The sequence below is a fragment of the Borostomias antarcticus genome (genome assembly GCF_949987555.1).
Source record: "Borostomias antarcticus genome assembly, chromosome: 7".
NCBI lineage: Eukaryota > Metazoa > Chordata > Actinopteri > Stomiiformes > Stomiidae > Borostomias > Borostomias antarcticus.
The window spans coordinates 25,061,279-25,081,988 of NC_140240.1; the positions used below are offsets into that span (position 1 = coordinate 25,061,279).

At 46.3% G+C, this 20,710-nt stretch overlaps 1 protein-coding gene across 1 annotated transcript; it reads left to right on the plus strand.

The window, feature by feature from the left end:
- Positions 1-1,184: 1,184 nt before the first annotated feature.
- On the plus strand, positions 1,185-19,367 carry LOC311311557 (insulin-like growth factor-binding protein 4). Its single transcript, XM_084441307.1, has 4 exons — positions 1,185-2,332; positions 12,864-13,027; positions 13,383-13,508; positions 15,538-19,367. Exons 1-4 carry the CDS (start codon positions 1,960-1,962, stop codon positions 15,673-15,675), a joined length of 801 nt encoding a protein of 266 aa, XP_084297433.1. The 5' UTR covers positions 1,185-1,959; the 3' UTR covers positions 15,676-19,367.
- The last annotated feature ends 1,343 nt before the right edge of the window (positions 19,368-20,710 follow it).

Sequence of the window (20,710 nt, forward strand, 5' to 3'; positions counted from 1 at the left end):
TACACGGGCAATAAAGTAGTGAACATGCACATGCAGAATGGCTTCTGGCGCTGATGCAGGCAGACACACACACAGCCAGAGCAGACTCTAAGTCTTTATCTTGGCTACAACACTGCAAAAACAGGGTAACGCTCCATGGGGGACTTTATGGATATTTCAGTAAATAGTGGAGGACTGACTGCCTTGTGGTGCTACATAGTACAGCAACGGGGAACCACTGCTGAATGCAGCATGGGGCCTCTGCTGTCAAGAGTCTTTCAAGCACATGTACATCATACTATAATGGAAGGGGGGGGACGCAACTACTGTATGTCAATCATGGCAAGTGCATTTTCAACAGGCACTTTGCACTAGTGAAATAAAGGAAGGAGAGATGGGGGGGGGGGGGGGTGGAGAGAGGAAAGGGTTTCTGTTCTTTTAACAGTCAGACTTTGTCTTTCTCCATTTTTGGTGTGTGCTAGAGACAAAGGAGATAGGAAAGAAAAAAGAGAAATACATGTGTAAGCGTAGGGCTTTAGCCTGGTATGTCTTCCCTGTGTGTGTGTGTGTGTGTGTGTGTGTGTGTGTGTGTGTGTGTGTGTGTGTGTGTGTGTGTGTGTGTGTGTATGTGTGAGAGAGAGAGTAGGGCTTTATCCTGGTATGCCTTCCCTGTGTGTGTGTGTGTGTGTGTGCTTCTGAGGGGGAAAAAGAAGTCTGAGTGAAAGCGCGAGCTGGTGGAGGGGGAGAGAGAGTGGGTAGAGAGAGCGAAAGTGTGTGTGTGTGTGTGTGTGTGTGTGAGAGAGAGAGAGAGAGAGAGAGTGAGGGAGAGAGAGAGAGAGGGTGAGAGGGCGGTTCAGTAGTCTTTCTTCCCTGCAATTCTGTGTGTGCATTTGGGACTATGAGACAACAAGTGAGGGGGAGAATGCTGGAGTAAGACCTAGAGAGAGAGAGAGAGAGAGGGAGAGAGGGAGGGAGAGAGAGAGAGGGAGAGAGAGAGAGAGAGAGGGAGGGAGAGAGAGAGAGAGAGAGGGAGAGAGAGAGAGGGAGAGAGAGAGAGGGAGAGAGAGGGAGGGGGAGAGAGAGCTTTAGCCTGGATTTCTTCCCTCCGCCTTTCAGCTCCTCTCCCCCTGAAGAAGGAGGCGTGTCCACGGGCCAGTATAAAGTCCAAGGAGAGCCACTGGTGTGGAGCCATTCTCAGGAGCGAGCCCTCGCGCTTATACACCGGCGAGAGAGAGAGAGAGAGAGAGAGAGAGAGAGGACATCTACCGTTCTACTTAAAAACCACTCTGTGTTTTGAAAGCCACCAGACACCTGGGCGTTGACTCAGCAGACTTGTGCCTCAACTGACGGGTCAGCTTTTCGGGCGCTGTGTGCCAACTGGGACTTGAAGGGAGACAGACTCACCTGTACACCGGTGGATACCTTAAGTGAATTTTTGGTCCTTTGTCCTATGTCCTAACATACTGCCACTTTGCAAGACTGTGTATTTTGTCCACTGAATGGGAGAGGAGCAGGTATAGCTATTCAACGTTGTCGGTTTTTTCCCTCCCTCCCGTCTTTGACCTGTATTCTTTTTTTCAAACGTCCCCCGGGGCCCCGCGAAACATCGAGTCGCCGCAGACGGCGAGGTAGCACAGCGGGGGCATTGTATTCAAAACCACCCTGCCCCTCCAAACGCCAAACCAGCTGGCAACATCAAAGAGCCTTGAGGACAGACCTTCCCCCCCCCGCACCTCGCCCCTGCCTCCCTCCTCCTCCTCCTCCTCCACCTCCTCCTCCTCGCACCGCAGATACCACCCCAGACCCCCCCCCCCCCCCGAGAAGCGAAGGAAGCGACGACGCCCGGAAAACGAAACCCGACGAGGACACCCGAGCGACAGGGGCGAAGCTTCTTGCGCGCCGAGACCTCCCGACGGGCGCCGTTTTCCCGGGTGGGTGGGGCGGCGGGCGGCATACGCCGTTAACGCGCTCGCGTCGGCCATGGTGAGGCGAGGAGGAGGAGGGGCGGCGGCGGCGCCGGCGTCCTGCTGGAGCCTGTGGGCGGTGGCCAGCGCCCTGTCGCTGGCCACGCTGTGCCTGACGGACGAGGCCATCCGCTGCCCGGTGTGCTCCGAGGAGCGGCTGGCGGGCTGCCGGCTGCCCGACGACGGCTGCGAGGAGACGGTGCGCGAGCCCGGGTGCGGCTGCTGTCCGGCGTGCGCCCTGGCCAAGGGGGCGCACTGCGGCGTCTACTCGCCGCGCTGCGCCACCGGACTGCGATGCTACCCGCCGCGCGGCGTGGAGAGGCCCCTGCACTCGCTGATGCACGGCCAGGGCGTGTGCACCGACGAGAGGGAGGCGGACGAGAACTCAGGTGAGAGGAGAGCGGGCGTGGGGGGGGCTGGCGGATTGGGGGGGGGGGAGAGGGGTGCGGCGCGGAGCCACATGGCGGGGAGGGAAGGGATGGGATCTGTTCTCTGAAGCCCTCTTGGCGGGGCCGGGGGGGGGGGTTATAAGCGCTGAGTCGCCCTCTGGTGAAGCAAGTCCCGCTGACCGGGGGGGCCATCCCTAGCGAGCGCATGGCGGCGCCGTGCACCTGCGTCAGGCTGAGGCTGAGCTTTCCGCAGGCGATGCTAGCGAGCGGCATGCTTTGATTTTTTTTTTATTGCGTAATGACTAACTAGGTCAATGCGTGGTCACTACTGGACCCCCCCCCCTCTCCCTCCTCCTCTCTTTCCCTCTCTCTCTCCTTCTCTCTCTCTCTCTCTCGCGTTGGGTCCGTAGCCGAGTGGTCAGGAGTGGTCAGGAGTGGTCAGGAGAGTTCTCCCTCTCCCTCCCGGCCCCCAGCCGGTCCGCGGACCCCCGGTCCCGGTCTCACCTGGGCTGGGCTGACCTGGGGGTCCGGTGGGTCCGCGGACGGTGTGACAATGTGCTGCTTGTTTATTCTAATCTCCACTAAGCCCAAACACACACACAAACACACACACACACACACACCGTGCCCCTCACGCATGTCCTGACACACAGTCCCCTCGCTGTCTCGGGCCGCTGTGAAAAGGGCCCCTGACGCGAGACGCAGACCAGATTTCTGTGAGCGCCTGTGTGTGAGTGTGTGCGTGCGCGTGTACGTATGTTTGCGTGCAGGATGTATGCATGCCATGTATATGGAGCTCTGTGGTGTGTACACTGTGTCCGTGTGTTGGCGTGTGTGTGACTATCGCTTGTGTGCATTTGCGTGCATGTGACTAGTCTTGACTGTATGTCTGCAGGGTTGTTTGCTGGGTGTTTGTGTGTATATGTACAGCATGATGTTTAGGTCACGTGTTTGAGGATATAATATCTGTTCGGCTGTATGTGTGACTCCACATGTCTGAATGTTATATATATTATATATATATATATATTATATATATCTGTGGTCATGCGAGTGAAACCTACAACGTGTGTGTGTGTGTGTTTCTGTGCGTGTCACTTTGTGTTGTTCCATGTGTGTGTGTGTGCGTGTGTGTGTTTCCGTGTGTATGTGTGTGTATAGTGTGTGTGTGTGTAACTGGAGAAGGTAATAAAAGCTGCTTGTCTGCTGTATGAAGTGACCCCGTAATGGAGTGTGGCCAGTCTCAAGCCATTAGACCTCGCTGCAATCAGTAATTCATTCTTTCAATGATTCCCCTCACCCCCCCACTCCCACTCTGCCCCCCTCCTCCTCCTTCTCCTCCTCCCTGCCCCCATCCTCATACCCCCTCCTCCTCCTCTGCAGATCTCATCTCCCTCCTCCTCCTCTCCCTCCTCTCCTCCTCTCTACTTCAGATGTCCAGCTCCTCCTCCTCCTCTGCAGACCTCCTCTCCTCCTCCTTTGCAGACCTCCTCTCCTCCTCCTCTGCAGACCTCCGGCTCCTCCTCCTCCTCTTCTCCTCAAGACCTCCAGCTCCTCCTCTATAAGAGATGTCTTTATTCGTCTCTTCTCTCCTGATCGCCAATGGCGTGCTGCTTTCTCTTCTCTCTTTTCCCCCTCAGTAAGTTAGTCGCTTTCCTGCTCTCCTTCTCTCCTTCTCCTGCTCCACTGCGGAGGTCTGGTTCCACTTTACCACGGCGGTCGTCTTAATCCTGTCTTATCTGCCCCTTGGCCGCGGGGCACGTCTGAATACTGTCTTATCTGCCCTTCCTCCCACAATTCCTTAGATGGGGAGATTGTATCCCCCCGCTGCAGAGACAACCGTTCCTACTGTCCCAAACCCCTCCTCCCTCCCTTCCGAAGGACGGAATCTTAAAGGCCATTGGTTCATGGTGATTTCCATTATGCCATGAGGTTTCTTTCCCCCTCTCGTTTCGATCATAAACGCACCAGGAGAGCGGGACGGTTCCCTCGTTTTGTTCCAGATCGTCTCCTAATCGGCAGCAGGGTCGTTTCCCCACTGGGCCGGGACCGTCCAGTTGGTTAATGGTACAGTAAATGGAAGCAAGCTATCTACCCCAGTGCCAGCAGAAAGGGGGCAAAGGGGTTCTGGACCACCTTTTCAATAACAATGTACAAGATATTTTTCTTCCCTTTACCGTGCTGCTGCATCTGATTCACCATGGCCCACAGTGTGTACCCCCAACCCCCCCCCCCGAGCCTTCGAGCGCATCGCCCTCTGTGTCCAGCTTCTCCGCGAGGAGAAGGATGAGCTCATCAGCACGCCGGCTGCCAGAGCAGAAATGAGAGCCTTCTGCTTCCCAGCGTGAGGGCCAGCCTAGGTTAGGCCGGCGCATGGCGTGACTAAATGGAATCAGGGAGAAGGGGAGAGCTGTTTAGAGCACGATAAAAAAGAAAAAGAAAAAAGAAGAGGGCTGTCTCCGCTTGCAGCAGGCTCCGTGGGTCCACAGCGCTTAATCTCGCACGATGTTTTCCCTAAACGTTGTTTACTGAAACGGCTTTTGCCTGCGCCGTTTGGCCATTCCAGGCTCTAAAGCAGAGGGGGAAAGTGTGTTGGGGTAAAGCTTCTTTTTTTTTTGAAGGGGAGGGGAAGGGGGCGGTAGCTAGGGGTTTTTCTCGACACCGCCGCCACGAGGGGTGGGGCAGAAATTGATGGAAACGTTTTTTTGTTTTTTTTTCTTGGTTGTTGAAAACTTTGTTTTGAAAGTTTTGTTTAGTGTTCTGGAATGAGTGTTGAGTTTGACCCCCCCCCCCCTCCTCCTCTCCTCTTCTCCCCCCTCCTCCCCCCTCCTCTCCTCTCCTCTCCCAGCCCCAGGATTCTGTCATAACAAAAGCGAAGTAGCCTTACTCAATAAGTCTTACATCAACGCCTCAGAGCAGCGCCTCCCAAGCCCTGTGAGAATGTGGGATTTAAGCCCCAGTGCAGGAGAGGAAGATGGAATAGAGACAAAAAGAGAGAGAGAGAGAGAGAGAGAGAGAGAGGAAGAGAGAGAGAGAGAGAGAGAGAGAGAGAGAGAGAGAGAGGAAGAGAGAGAGGAGAGAGAGGGATAGAGGGAACCCGAGCCACAAGTAAGGGAGTTCTTTTGTGGCGCATTCACCGTATGTATCCATTATTAAACGGGGGGGGGGGGGGGGGGGGGGTACATCTCCTTGAGACGTGTCTCGCGCTGCCCCCCCCGGTCCTAGCAACAGAGTACGTTCCGGATAAAAATAGAGTAGGGGTTTTTCAAAACGGCGAAAGATTCACCAAGAAAACAGGACACACAGACTGAGGGAAATGCATGGCCGGTCTACTGAGAAGTGTTCAGAGGTGTTGAAATAATCCTTCCAAGCTGCCGTTGGGCATAGAGCGGGGCTATATCATGTGATACGGACAGTAAGGTTAATATTGCAGCCGTGAAGAGGTTTCTCCAACATTTGTCATGGCTCTATTCAACCTGGCATGGGGCAAAGAGCCTGCTGTAAGCCTACTACTGTATATATACTGTCACATATTCCTTCCTTAAAGACATAATGATACAGTACCGTTGTCCTGGATTCTACTCTCAAAACATCTTCATGCCCACAGCTATTCTTAAACTCAATTACCATAGCAACTGTGAGCACAAACTGTGCATCTTATCATATCCGGGCCACATGTGAAATCTTACAACATTGATAGAAAGGCTTTCGGTCCCAATACTAAGAAATCATCATGTAGGTTGGAGTCCATCCCAAACATTCCGGCAGAGTCGCCTCTGGTGTCATATTCAAATGCTTCCCCATAGCCGTGAAACAAGTATTTACTGACAGATAGAGATGTCAGTCTAAACTACTACCACATCCAACACACCAGACTACACCAGAATATGATCTGCCATCTGTATCCCCCAAGGTAAAGACTCAAATGTACGCTGAAGACACTGTAATATACAAAATATGTACACAGCAATACAAAAGCCAAGTTGCCTCCATCCTAGATAGATACAGTAGATACTTTATAGATCCCCCAGGGGGAAATTTGGCAACCACCACAATGGCCCATGTTACAGAATGGTTAAACCACTGCTGTCTACAATTAAATATTTCAAAAACCACTAGCATATATTTCACAAAGAAAGCTAGCAATACTGTTGTTGAGCCACACATACTTGGACTTGGACAAAGCATTAAAATGCCTTGGGATCGTGCTAGACTCAAATCTCTCGTTCAAAACTCAGCTAAGAAGGTTTGCAACAGGGTCAAATATAACTGCAAATGTCAGATTCTACTACTGTTGTGCTACTGTTTAATAAGCAAGCTGTTTAACAAGCATGCGGATATGTCTCATCTATAAAATTATTCAGGCCATGGCTCCTCCACTCATTTGCTTTGTCAAGTAAATACACATCAGATTATGAGAGGAAATGGAAATGGCATTATTCCACAAAGAAATCTTCCTGCATTCAATCTGCCCTCATAATTAAAGCAGCACATGAATAGAATGCCGTACCAGTCCACATCAGAAAACGTACCGGTTACAAGTCCAGTTGTAGACAGTTACAGTAAGAACATGGCTTATAAGCCACTGAATCTCTCAGCACTACCTCATGCATTCTTCATTTGGCAAACGTCTGTTACTACCTGTATGCTGCTACAGTGTACGGCCCTGTTGCTTGACGTTCATTAGTGCTGCTGCTGTTCTGTTGCTCATATGTCTTTTTTGTTGTTGGTGTTCATGTCTGTCTTTGCTTAAAGGTATAATATGTAATATGTGGATTATTTCCCCCATCTAGTGTCTAAAGATAAGAACTGCAACAACACAACGTATTGGTTGCCAAAATGCCAGAGAATGCACTGTTTCAGTCATACTGTGATAAGATCTTCCCTCAGAGAGGAACATACCGTTACACTAATCAGTAATCACAATCAAGTATTTCAGAGTGCCATGTAATAAGTTACGTTAAATGTTGTAGTGTGGAGATAATGTTAGGTCTGGCTATGCAGATTCCAATAAAGATAAAGATAGCTTGTTAGCTATCTTACCGATCTAGTAGAAAAGTAGCCATGTCACCATGTGACTTTATCCCCTGAAACTCCATAAACTCTGTCCAACGAGCAAAGGCTGGCCCGATATTTATCCGACTTTTGGTCCTTCTTCGGTCACTGAGCTTTTGAGATTCGTATCACACGGTTCGCCGGGGCTCAGGCGGAGAAGCAGGACGACTAAACTCGGCCATTTTACCAAACGTTTAGCTGAAAAGAGTGAGCGGAAGTGGACGGAAAAGCTGCCGTTTTATAGTCGCACACACACTTGATGCTAACCAACATCTATAATGCTGCTAATTCATGGAAGTATAACGTTAGCTGGCTACTGCTAATCTCACAGTGGTGAAGCTAGAATAGTACCTGGCAACCCAGCGCGCAGTACCAACGCTGTAATACTATTGGCTGGTATGATATCAACAGTGTCATTGTCACCGTCATAATTTCATAATGTATTAATTGTTTAAAAAAAAATATATGGAAAAGCAATACTTTTACTCTGCAGCCTTCGCAAAGACCTATGGATGTATTATTTTTGAAAAAAATGTTTATTTTAATCCACATATGTATTACATATTATACCTTTAAGTTTGATTCACTGTTTGTTTTGTGAAATTGTTCTGTAATTTGTTTGTTTTTGTGATGTCTTTCTCTTTTTTTGTGGCTTTGATTAATCATAATTTGCTTTACTGTTGCCCAAGTCTATGTTGTGCTTTTACTGTGATTAACATGCCGTACTGTATATCATGACGTAACGTATATCATTTTAGCCTGCCAACTTCACACCTGGCCCAGGACTACGGATGAAAACTAGCTTCTTGGCTAATTATGGCATAGTACAGTAATTACAGTAATGTATGCACTGACCTTGAGAAATAAACCTAATTAAAGCTGCTACGCAGCGATGAGGCGGGGCCAGGCAATTTCCGACAAGTTTAGGAGCAATAAGCGAGAGAATAGGAAGACAACAAGAAAGTTGACATTCCAATGTTCATTTTGTACATTCATATGGTATAGTAAAACATTTGTAAAACCTTTTGATGCATTGTAAGATCGATTTTGATAATTCAATAATCTGGTCAATGAGTTTGCGAATTACAGTCTGAAGATCCAGTGTAGCAAGTTTGGTGTTAATTGATTGAAAAATGTGGGATAAGATATGTTTATTAATCTTTACAGGTTTTGTTTGCTTTTCTTCATATTTGAACATTGACTTCAGCAGCTGTGTGCTCAGTCAGTAGCCAATCAATCCTTCAGATTCATGGAGCTTGCGTTGGATTGTGGGTAACGCAGTTTTCTTTGTATGAAGTGTTGGTTTCAGAGGACAGAATTAAACATATTTTAAAAAATTCAATTTTTGAGATAAAATTCTGAAAATAATCATACTACATCTTGGATATGTGGCCAATGTTGTCACTTTTTATGAGGATGATCAGACATTGATTTGGCGAGAATTAATAGGAACTGTATACAGAACTGTTAACAGTAAAACCTTTGAATTAAACATATTTTAAAAAATTCAATTTTTGAGATAAAATTCTGAAAAAAATCATACTACATCTTGGATATGTGGCCAATGTTGTCACTTTTTATGAGGATGATCAGACATTGATTTGGCGAGAATTAATAGGAACTGTATACAGAACTGTTAACAGTAAAACTTTTTGATGTGCTGTGGGCTCAATTTTTCATATTTCAAAAATCTGTGAGGATCGTTTGGTAAGGGCAGTCTGACGATACAGTAGATCAATTTTGGTGTCAATTGAACAAAAAATGTGGGAGGAGATAGGTTTGATAGGTTTTACAGTTTATGAAGAAATCAGAGTGATGGACTTCAAAATTCCTGCAATGTCAAAGCATATGACAGTTTTGTCTCAATTGGGACTACATTCACGTGGTGGTTTTACAGTGATAGCACCTATGGCTGATTTGTTATGATTTTTTAAAGTGTTAAACTTTAGACTGTTGCTGTAGCGCCACCTTGAGGTTTATTGACCTACAATGCAGGGTGAGGACTTTGGGTATAGTACTGGAGCTATGTGCAAATTTTTGTGATTTTTTGTCCACGGGAAGTTAGACTTCAGTGGAAGATGGAGAATAATAATATAGGCAAATACAATAGGGTTCCGGCAGCTACGCTGCCTGGCCCCTAATTAAAAATAAAAAATTCCATCCAAGGTCTAATTAGAAGAGGAAAAACTACTATGCCTTCGTTTGAATTATTAAACTGATTAAATAGTGAATACTTTCTTGCCAAATGAGGATCTGCTCCAGAACCCTCCACAGCACTCCCCGGTGTTGCAGGTCTCATTATTTGCTTACTTTGGGTTATGCTGCACATTTGTACAGCTGGGGGTTTAATGCAGGAGTGAATGTGATTAGCTAATTTCCTCCCCCCATGGCGTATGGAGCTGTGGAGACGGCGATACACAAACAAAACAAACGCCGACAACATCGAGCGGATGGGCAAGTGCTTTGCTGTGAAACGCTGGACGCCTATTCCACGGAGGACGAGGAAATTCAAATCCAGAAACTGTGATCCTATGTGTGAACATATTAACCGCTGTCATACGGTGGTTGGTCGAAACCACTACCAGCATCCCAGACATCTAGCTCATTTCGGACAATGCACATGTCTCTTTGACGGATTAGCTAATAGTTGAATTATGCCTTCATCAAATCATCCAGTCCAGTGACGGGAAATATACTGCAATCAAAAAGTGATTATTGGCCTGGGTAATATTTTGCTGTACGGCACCTAGCCTTGTGGTCTGGCTCCTGTGAATACAAGTCTATTACAAGTAATGACAGACCAAATCACTAATGGTTATGATGATCCAGTCCATTTCATGAAAGACTCATTGTTCGTCCATTACCAGAGGTTGCTATCCTAAATATATTACGTATTCATGCTACAGTATACACAGGCTATACTATACAGTAACAAACTAGTTTCAAGTTATATCCATGTTTTTGTGTCCATAGAATTCAAACCTAATCTAACTCAATGGGGGACTGCTGATCAGCATCAAGCTGATCTGCTATAGTTGTAGACGCAGTGATGAAGTCCAGCCCTATGGAGGGGTGTTCCTCAGGGACAGGGGGTGAGACTGGTTCGCAGGCTCCGTCCAGACTCCCGGTGACAGCTGCAACTGGAACATGAAAAGTTTCAGTTCCCATGCCACCCTCGCAGCCAAGGGGGCTGGATTCCTACGCTCCAAGTTTCCTGGAGGTTAACCTAGATACCAAGAGTTCTAGACAGACGGGAGAATGGTTTCGCAGCAGTAGTAGCAGTAGTAAGACGTTGATTAGCCTCCCACTGACTTGATGAGATGAGTTAGTCTTTCGAAACCTTAATGGAATCCTCTTTTCAAGAGACACTGCTGTGTCCCTCAGTTGACCTGCCAAAGTTAACAATGTATAAATACTTGAAAACAATGGATTGGCATTTCAGCCTTTTTAACTCAACTCCTCTACCGTTGTGCACCTGTGACAGGCTTGCCTGGCATGGAAGAGAGGGCCTCACATGCCTAACTTGCTTATGTTAAGCCGGGGGTGTTTGAAAGTCAAAAAGAGTTGTTGATCCACTCCTCCAGTCGTGGAACCACACAATGTAGCAACCACTTCCTCTCAGGAGAACAGCAGTGGCAGCAAACAGGACATGGCACCCCTGACCCACTTTTAAATCACTTTGGCTTGTGTGTGAAATGGCTCCCCGAAAGAGCGCAGAATCGAAAAACCGCAAAATGGCAAAAGAGGGGAAAGAACAACTTACGACCGGGGGAAACAGCTGAAACCCTGCTGGGTTCTGGGGAGGAGGGGATAGGTTTGGTGAGGGGAAGGGGGGTGGGCGGGTGATGAGTAAGGCCAACAGAAACAAGACTAGAAAAACAAACATACTAGAGACACTTTCTCCTTTCCCATTGAGGCGAGCCAAGGCACCGCACTGTCCGTGAACTTAAAAGAAACTCCTTCACCTCATCGGCCCTCTTGTTGAAGCTGTCTGAAATCTTATTCCTAATTCAACCCTCTATCCAGGGAAATGGACAAAGGCGGTCAGTTCGAATGAGTCCAATAGCAGAGAGCAAGACTCCCACTAGCGTGTAGTGGTGGCCAGTGACTCTCAGTGAGTACACAGGGCCGGCAACATGTATTTTGGACAGGTATACTGTAAGGTACACTATCCGTTAGCCCTTAACGCTCCCCGTGGGACAGGCCGCCCCTGCTGGTGTGTGAGTGTTCATGGTTAAGCCTGTTAAAAGCTTATTGAAATCTTATCAAGTAATTCTGTATACTCTTTGTGGTTTTCCATACAAGCATGGGCCTGAGAAATGGCTTCCAAACAGATTGCAGAGAGGTCTGTGAGAGAGTGGGCCGACAGAAGTGTGCGTACTTTATTTGCCGATGGTAACCAGTGTTACGTCTGGCACCGACCTGAGACGATAGCCAGTTCTCAGATCTCTGACGAAGCTGAGCTGAAAAAAAGACAACCAGCCAAGGCTTTCAGCGCTCCGATTGCAGCACGACCCCTTGAAATACCACAGGCCTCCGACATGAAAGCGGCGCAAAAACAAAAAACAACGAGTGCTGCTACACAAGGGAGCTACCAAGCTTGGCAAAGGCCACAGATGAAAGGAAGAACACCCGCCTCCCTCGCTTGCCCACCTCGTGACACTGCAGAATACCCTGTAACAACCTCCATCTGGCACAGACAGGGCGCTCTTCAGCAGCAGGGTGGCGGGCGTGGAGGGGGGAGGGGGGGGGGCGTTGTTTCCTGAGGAAGCAGCTGGCTGCCTGCAGGGCCACGGGAGTGCAGGATTAGAGGGATGCAAGGTGAATGTGGCGCAGACCACTGTGGGTAAGAGGAGGAGGCGGGGGAGGGCGCACGCGGCGCGGGGGTGGTACCGGTTCTTAAAACGCCACAGGCTCTTTGACGTGCGTGCGGAGAGTACTGTGGCGGTTGCAGGGGGGGGGAACGAGAGCCCGGGTCCCAGATTTACCCCCCAGAGTAAGAACACCGCCGCGTGTCCTTGAGCATTAACCTGTTTTTTTTAGCCTACTTTTTCGCCGCTGTGTGTTCAGCTGTGCGCGGGGATCTCTCAGTAGGGGGTAGGCCTTACGGCAAAACACAAGTACAGTACCACCTACATGTAAAACGTACCGCAAAACAACAACAACCGAGTTCAGCAACAGAGGGAAATATATTTCCGTGCAAAGGAGGAGGCTATTCATGGGTTTCATTTGTAGTCCCAGATCTGCCATTTTGAGGACCTACAGGTGTTTCCAATTAATTGATTGCATAGGATTCTATGCAGTAGAGCCAATCAGACAAATTATACACCTGTGCAGGTCCTCAACATGGCAGGTCTGTGAAACCCATGAATTGAGGGGATTCCAGCTGGGAGATGCGCTTTGGAGCTCTCCCCCGATGTGTTACAGCTCTCGCAGCTGAATTCTTGTGTTGTGATTCTTCTCTCGTGTCCGGCAGCGATGGAGAGGCAGGATGAGATCATCCCCGAACACCCCAACAACAGCAACATCCGCTGCAGCCCCCAGGACAAGCGCTGCATCCAGAAAACCCTGGCGCGCCACCCCCCCAAATCCACCAATCAGAGGAGTAACAACGCCAGGGAGGATCCGAAGGCCGCGCTGGTGAGAGAGCTTGCGTTCCGATACCCTCACCTCCCGACCGCCACATGGAGAGACATTCACTACCTTACCTTTCAACCCTGTCCCGCACACAAGCCCAACAGGTGTTACACATTACGATTTTATAGTTTAAATCGTCATAAGCATAGAGGTCGGGTTACGAAATGTACAAACCATTTCTTATACGGCCATAACATTTAACCGTTCTCTTGTGAAAGGGAACACAGGTGTCCGCTGACATAAACATACAAAATGGCGGTTGCATGAAAAAAAATCAGTTTCCAGTTTAAAGTAACTTAAGGTCTGCTACAGGGCATTGGTGGTTAAGCCATCTGGTCATCTTGCTGTCGTTCCTCAGGCTCCGTGTCGGGCCGAACTGCAGAGAGCCCTGGACAGGCTGGCGTCCAACACCCGCACCCACGACGACCTCTACAACATCCCCATACCCAACTGTGACAAGAACGGAGACTTTCACGCCAAGCAGGTTTGTGGGCTGACGATCGTGGAGGTCATCTTCATTATCAGCTGCGTTGTGCACTGACATGTGTTCCACAAACTGGTCATTCGTTTGAGACTGTTAGTTTGCGTCGAGGCCTGTCATTCCCTCTCTGATACTTGGCCTCCACATGGGCGTGCTTGTTTTACTACTTAAACAATCTCCTTAAAGGAGGTCATCACTCAAGTCAGCCAGAATGCGCAAAAACTGAAATATTAACTCACAAGCTCCAAATCAAGAACATGTCTGGAGGCATAATTGTTTATCCTGCCAAGACTGCATGTCTTCAGGCACGCAAGAGGTTTATCTAGGAACATAACGGCTGAGGTACGTCTGTTCGTTGGGCTGGCCTCATTCAAATGTTGAACAACAATATCGCCTCATTGCACTGATGGATGTGGTTAGCTTTTTGGACGCAATTACATCTCACATTTCTTTGCTTTTCTTAATGGGGGGAACTTTGAAGATAAGACTGACCCATAGCGGTGTGTATACAGAAGGAGATAAGACTTTGCTGTGGCAGGAGTACGCAATTCAAGCAATGGAGTCAGTGGTAGAAGTGTTAAGTCTGCCAAGTGCAGGGACCTGGAAAGTCTGGGTTAGGGTTGATTGTGTAACAAGGTTGAAGTGCACTAGTCTGCTTCTCTGTTTGGGGTCGATCCAAAGGCATCTGTTTACTGTTTAACTATAATTTCACTAAGGTAGGATTCCATACAGCTTTGGAAGCACAACTGAGGTCGCAGGGGTGATCTGGCAGTATGTCATTGCACGCAAGGTATAGGAAAGTCTAACCTGTCTAAATAGCCTAACCTCAGGTTTTGGTCAGATACTTATCCCACAGTATAGGAAAGTCTAACCTGTCTAAATAGCCTAACCTCAGGTTTTGGTCAGATACTTATCCCACAGTGAACATGACTAGGGAGTTCGTACTGTGTTTAAATAGTAAAATGCATTAAAGGACAATGCTCGTTTTTGACAACCTGGACCTTATTTACGACATATAAGACGTTTGACTCAACAAGATCACTTTGGTGTAGCTCGGAGGCATGTAGAAGAAATGTAAAATCCAGCGAGCCAAGTATATCCATGTAATGGCGGTGGTGGGGGCACTGAGAATGCAGTTTCTAAAAATCTATTTTCTGCCGCGAAACGGTTGTTTTCATCAATCTGTCTTGATGAATCGCTAGTTGTGCTTACATAGAGCATAACTGTTGTGGTTTTCACATGCCATGATCTTTAGAAACGTCTTTCAAAACGAAATAGCTTCCTCACTTGCTCCAGCACTAATGCGCACAGCGCGCAATCGTTGCTCCAGCACACTGTGCGCATGCGTGCTGGAGCAAGTGAGGAAGCTATTTCGTGTCTAAAGACGTTTCTAAAGATCATATTACAGAGGCATGTGAAATACCACAACAGGCCTATGCTCTCTATGTAAGCACAACTAGCGATTCATCAAGACAGATTGATGAAAACAACTGTTTCGTGGCAGAAAATAGATTTTTAGAAACTGCATTCTCAGTGCCCCCACCACCGGCATTACATGGATATACTGGCTCGCGCTGGATTTTACATTTCTTCTACATGCCTCCGAACTACACCAAAGTGATCTCGGTGAGTCAAACGTCTTATAATATGTCGTAAATAAGGTCCAGGTTGTCAAAAACGAGCATTGTCCTTTAAGGGTTGAAGTGAAATCAAATAAAATGTAGTAATCTCTAATCAATAACATGTAAAAGCATTTGAAAAAATTTGCTAATAATTTCTAACGGAATTGATCCCAACCCTGATAAGAGGAACTACCTAATAACGGCTCAAGACAAGTATTCAATGAATATATCTCTGTTTCACTTCTCAAAGAAACAGAAGATAATTTACCAAAAATATAGTCTTAAATATAGTATTTAAGTCCCCACAGCATCAGATGTGTTTGTTTGTTTTTTTTCTTCATTTTTGCTATGCTGCCACCTGTTCCATGTTGAGTGACACCAGTGCCTGTTTTGATTCTTGTGTCCTGCAGTGCCACCCGGCCCGCGACGGGCAGCGAGGAAAGTGCTGGTGTGTGGATCAGAAGACGGGCATGAGACTGCCTGGGCCCCTGGAGCTGCGAGGCGAGCTGGACTGCCACCAGTTAATGACTGCGACCCTAAGAGAGTGAGAGGGGCCCCCGGCTGGGCCCCCGTGGAGCGGAGAGGGCCAGCCCAATTCTACTGGTGTTGATTAGCATGGGAGGAAAGGACTTAACCCAGCCTCACTTCACATGAGGCCGACGGTACTTGAGAATGCAAAAGAAATACAAAAAGGAAAACCATAGAATTTTGTTCTTATATACTGTATATTGTTTGTTTTTTGGGTGTAAGTTTGTGTCTCTCCGTGTCTTTTGAGCACTTGTGTGTTGTCTTCTTTTTGTTCTGTGAAGTTAGACTGATGCTCTTGCTTTCAATGACACGTGGCAAAAGCAGGCCCCTGAAATAAGTGTTGTGATCAATATCTTCAACAGACGACAAAATCAGTTCTGTTAGACTAGCCAAGACTAGTAAAGCTAATATGACAATGCAGCAGGAGCTCTAGAGAAAGAATGAGGGATGGGAATGGGGAGAGGGATGGACGGAGAGAGAGAGAGAGCGCAATGTTTTCCCGCTGTGAATTACCAATTGATAAGTTAATTTTTTTTTCAATTTTCTACATTTAGAGATGAAAGTGAAAAGAGAGATTACTTTGGAGGAGCCCAGGAGTGTCAGAATAGATGTGTTTTACCACTCTGCTCCTCTCTACACCCCCCTCTCTTTTGACTGGGAGCTCTCTCTGGCTTATTTGTCCAGGGAGACTGGAAGCATAGCTGGGCTCAGAACTCTGTATACTGCTGATAGGGTAATCTTGTTTCTCCAGCTGGGGGACGAAGCTAAGACAGCCAGTGCTTCTTCATGTTTGTATGAATATGCTTCTTATATAAAGGATTTATTTTCCAACAGACTGCTTGGCAGTGTTGTGTTAGTTTAGTGGTGCTATACACTGATTGTGCCAAAAAAAAAAGAAGAAAAAAAAAGAAACTGGCTTCAGCACCTTTATGGGCATTGTTTAGAAGTGAAGAGGGAGACAAGCGGAGGTACTCTCCACAAATCTTAAGATGGCCTAAATGTGTGACCACCTGGCTAGCGGCAAACTTTTCCAAACGTTTTTTTTTTTTTTACTACATTGATGAAAATAAAATATAAAAGAAACTGCACATCTTAGTTGCAGTAATACTAGTTAACCGGCTGTTTTATTTACTAATGTAGTGAAATGTGCATGAAATATACTGTATGTGGGTAGTGGACATGATAATATTAATTCAAAAGGAGATTAACAACTTTGTATGATGAAAACTATTATTGAATGCATATAATGTAACTGCTAGCTATTGTTTGGAGAAATGTCAGTGTAACCGAGCTGAAATAGTTAAACTCACTCCTCAGTATAAATGAGGGCAATCTCAGAGTCTAAATAAAGGTTATTGAAATACCGGCCACCCGCGCCACCAAATCTAGCTTTTCGGTGGCATAGCTGGCTAAGGCGGTGTTTATGAGAGGTGGCCAGGTGCGTTGGCAAGTCAGAGGACCCAAGATCGAACCCAGTGTGGGCAAGTGAGGGTGGAAGTGATACTGAAGAGCGACACAGTACATAACATGCAAAGCCTTGCATAACCACATAGCCTAGTTAGAGATGGGAGATCATCCTTTACTTTTAGTCTGCCAGTTATCAGATTTTACATCATTTATGCCAGTGATGAATGATACTATTGAGCAGTATGTGTAAGACATCACTTGTGCATTACGCCCTTACAAACTACAGTACCAAGCTTTTCATGCTGTCTACATTAATAGACACGACTGCCAATTATTACAGACATTTGACACTATTGCACAATGGAAAGAGTTAAATGCTTGGATATTATTTGCTTGTCCTTATTCCCTTGGAATTTTGTGACAGTTCGCTATAAACGCCAAGCTGATGAGTTGGCACAGGCTTAAACCTCTGGGCCACAGGCAAGAAGAGAGGAGCAGCCCAGAGTGCAGATGAGTGAGTTCAGCCGAGTCAGCGTTTGTCATCTCTAGAAACGGATAGTGCGTGTAATCCTCCCGCGAGAGTATTGGGTTACTAATTGATTCCAGGAAGGATTCATGGTGCCTGGACGGTCATTTCTAGTGTTAATGGTCCACTGGCAAAGTGAGCTTTGGATTGGAGTTCATTGGGGACGAGAGGGGAAAGGAGGTGAGGGAGGAGGGGTAGTGCAAATTAAATGTCCTGCTTCCGCTTTCAGGACCTGGGAGGACAGGGCAAGGTGACTCCTCCACATAGACACACAGGCAGGTCATTTAGTCAAACATTTAGTGGATAGAGGAAGACGTAAACATGTGTGAGATGGAGAGAGGGAGAGAGAGATATTTACATGTAGACCATACAGATTTAGATACACAAATGTCCAGGGTAAATCTGGGACCCAGGCTCTCTCTACCCCCCCCAAAAAAGTCCTCAAGGCAAAAAACAGTTCCCATTCACATACTCTCTCTCTCTCATATCTTTAGTTTTTTGAGGGGACAAGCATTTCAAGATTACTTTAAGGACTTTCATCTGGCTTTAATGCAGAACAGAAAACATATGAGGAAAAGTCCAACTACAGCAGGGCCATAGTCAAAGGGTTACTGACACATTGATACACTGTTGGGTGTTGAGACGGAAATCAAAAATAATCCATTGGGATTATCCATCTTCTACAGAGATTAGAGCTAGAACATAAATTACTTTTTTTTTATTATTATTTTTATTTAATGAAAAATTAAGGTATATTGAATGGCATAAGCATGTCCGAGATTATCGACGTACCAACTGTACTCGTCTCTGTAACTATTTTACCTGTAGCTGACTAAAGCCAAAGAGATATGTACAGTGACCAAACCAGTCAGCCTGTGGAGATGGTGTCCCTGATCCTCTTGGAATTGGGCCCACTGTGCCGTAATGTAACCACTCCTAGTGGTAACTGAACCTATTTACGTGCAATAAACAGAACTTCGAACAAACAGACACCACAAACCTCTGACTGGACCTCCTTTCTTAATTCTGAGGACCACAAAAAGACATCTCTCAATTATCCACAAGCCCACCTCTTCAGCTTCGTGGAATCAATCCATTTTCTAAAATGGGAGTCTTACTTTTAGCCACATTCCACCATAACATCTCCCATTCTCCTTGTAACAACTAAGATGCACTACACCCAAGCAATCCTCTGTCCTATAGTCTGGATACAGGAACATGTCCAGAACTTTGCAACCCAAGCCATAGGCCCTCCCAAAATAGATATTGAGCAAATAGTGAGGATTCGAACGAATTCGTCAAAGACAAAATTCCATCCTTTGAGGGATGCAAACCCAAAAATGTAGCCTATAGTACTGTGCTGTACATGGGTTCTTTATGTAGCCTATGTCAAATGCCTCAATTCACTGGTCAGTTTAGCCTCTGTGTGCTGGAGTTAACAGATAAACAGATCTTATAAGGCGTACTGTAGCTTATCATAAATCATTCACATGCTGTATCCATGTTATACAACAGGTATACTACTCCATGGATGAGTATAGACACAAGTGTAGATGAATGGTCCTGGCTTTCCCATTGGATAAAAAGTATACAGCGTTCCACCTACGTTAAACTGTGTATACTCATGCTATCTTACTTGTTCTTTGTTGTACTGTACAGTATTTTCAATCATTGACTTGGACTTTCTGTTAATTCTATTGTAAGAACATTAAGTAACCTTGCATGTGTTACGATGGACAGGGATTTAAGAATGTCTAGATCTCATGTGTTTGGCCCAGAACAGGATCATGCGCTTTATATGGGGGTGAAGTACTGTATACTTATTGGAATGACTTGGTTACATGATAAATGTTTACTCAATGAAAAATGTACACATTGTATGACATTTAATTAAAGTTTAAACATGACATCCAATCTTGAACTTACTTTCCCACTGAATGTTTGCATGGCATTAAGTTAGATTTCCGTGGATAGGGGCTGTTAGAGTTTTTGAGAAATACATTTGCTGAGTATGCGTTTTAGAGGAAGATCTAAAAAGACACATTTGTGTTTTTTCACTCTTTTCTATCTGAACCATCAAAGTTTAAAAAACAAACATCAGCTCTATTGCTGCTTCGAGCACCACCACAAAGTACATTTCCAGAGGTCAACAATATGGTCAGGATCTTCTGTCAAAAGGTACACAATGAACAGGGCTGTTTCTGAGATATCAGTCTGCGATATAATCATATTCTCCCTCCAGCTGATAAAAATATGCATATTAAATATCGCCAAAAGAGCTTTCTTACTTCTTTTGACCACGTAGCGTGTGAATCACTTTTCCTTCTGTCAAAGGGAATTTAAAAAAATAAAAAATAAAATAAAAATAAAAAAGCTAAATTTTGCTCAACTTAAGTTCTGAATACTTTTGAAGTGGTTTGGAGCTAGGGACAGAAATATCATTTCAAACACTGTTTAGATATTCAAGTTAATGATAATAATCAAGGCATCTGTCCAGTGAATACCTCAGGAATGATACATCATAATAATGGGACTGCCATTGCTTCTAAAAATACCTGCAGAGTCCACCACCAAAGTAAACCTTCAGGCTTGCTTACTTCCACTGCCTGATTCTATTTTGAGGAGCTCTACGGGATTTAGAAGCACTAGGCCTAAATTTGAATGAGAAGACACCAGGACAGTCAAAAAGATTCCTGCGCCTCATCCAAAATGGGAAGTGAACAGGGTTTTAGGTGGATTCCTAGGCTTGGTTTAAACTGGCCTCCAGGGCGTCCAGATGCCCCACAGCTGTGCCTGGGAGGCCTCGTGGGCCCTAAGCCTGGGCCTATTATACCTATACCGTGCCCCGTGTTCCCATACACCTCTGTTGAGCACTGCATGATACGCAACTAGGAAGCCCACTTTACACACACAATGGATTCAAAATGTAAAAGATAACAGGTGTCAAAGTGAATAATTGTGCATCATTGTTAGAGGCCATTGTAGGTTCTGAAAGGTTGAAGGGCAACAAGGCGAAAGGGTCGTGATGTTCAGTACCATGACCCATAACAAATCAAGTGCTGTTCAAGTCCAATAGGACACATGCATCTGAAGGGCGTCATAGTGTTTTCATAGAGTACAAG

Excerpts from the sequence above, each read along its gene's own strand:
- LOC311311557 (XM_084441307.1), top strand. The coding sequence starts at position 1,960 with ATGGTGAGGCGAGGAGGAGGAGGGGCGGCGGCGGCGCCGGCGTCCTGC. Across the intron at positions 2,333-12,863 it reads GGAGGCGGACGAGAACTCAG|CGATGGAGAGGCAGGATGAG; the intron begins GTGAGAGGAGAG and ends CGTGTCCGGCAG. Across the intron at positions 13,509-15,537 it reads GAGACTTTCACGCCAAGCAG|TGCCACCCGGCCCGCGACGG; the intron begins GTTTGTGGGCTG and ends TGTGTCCTGCAG.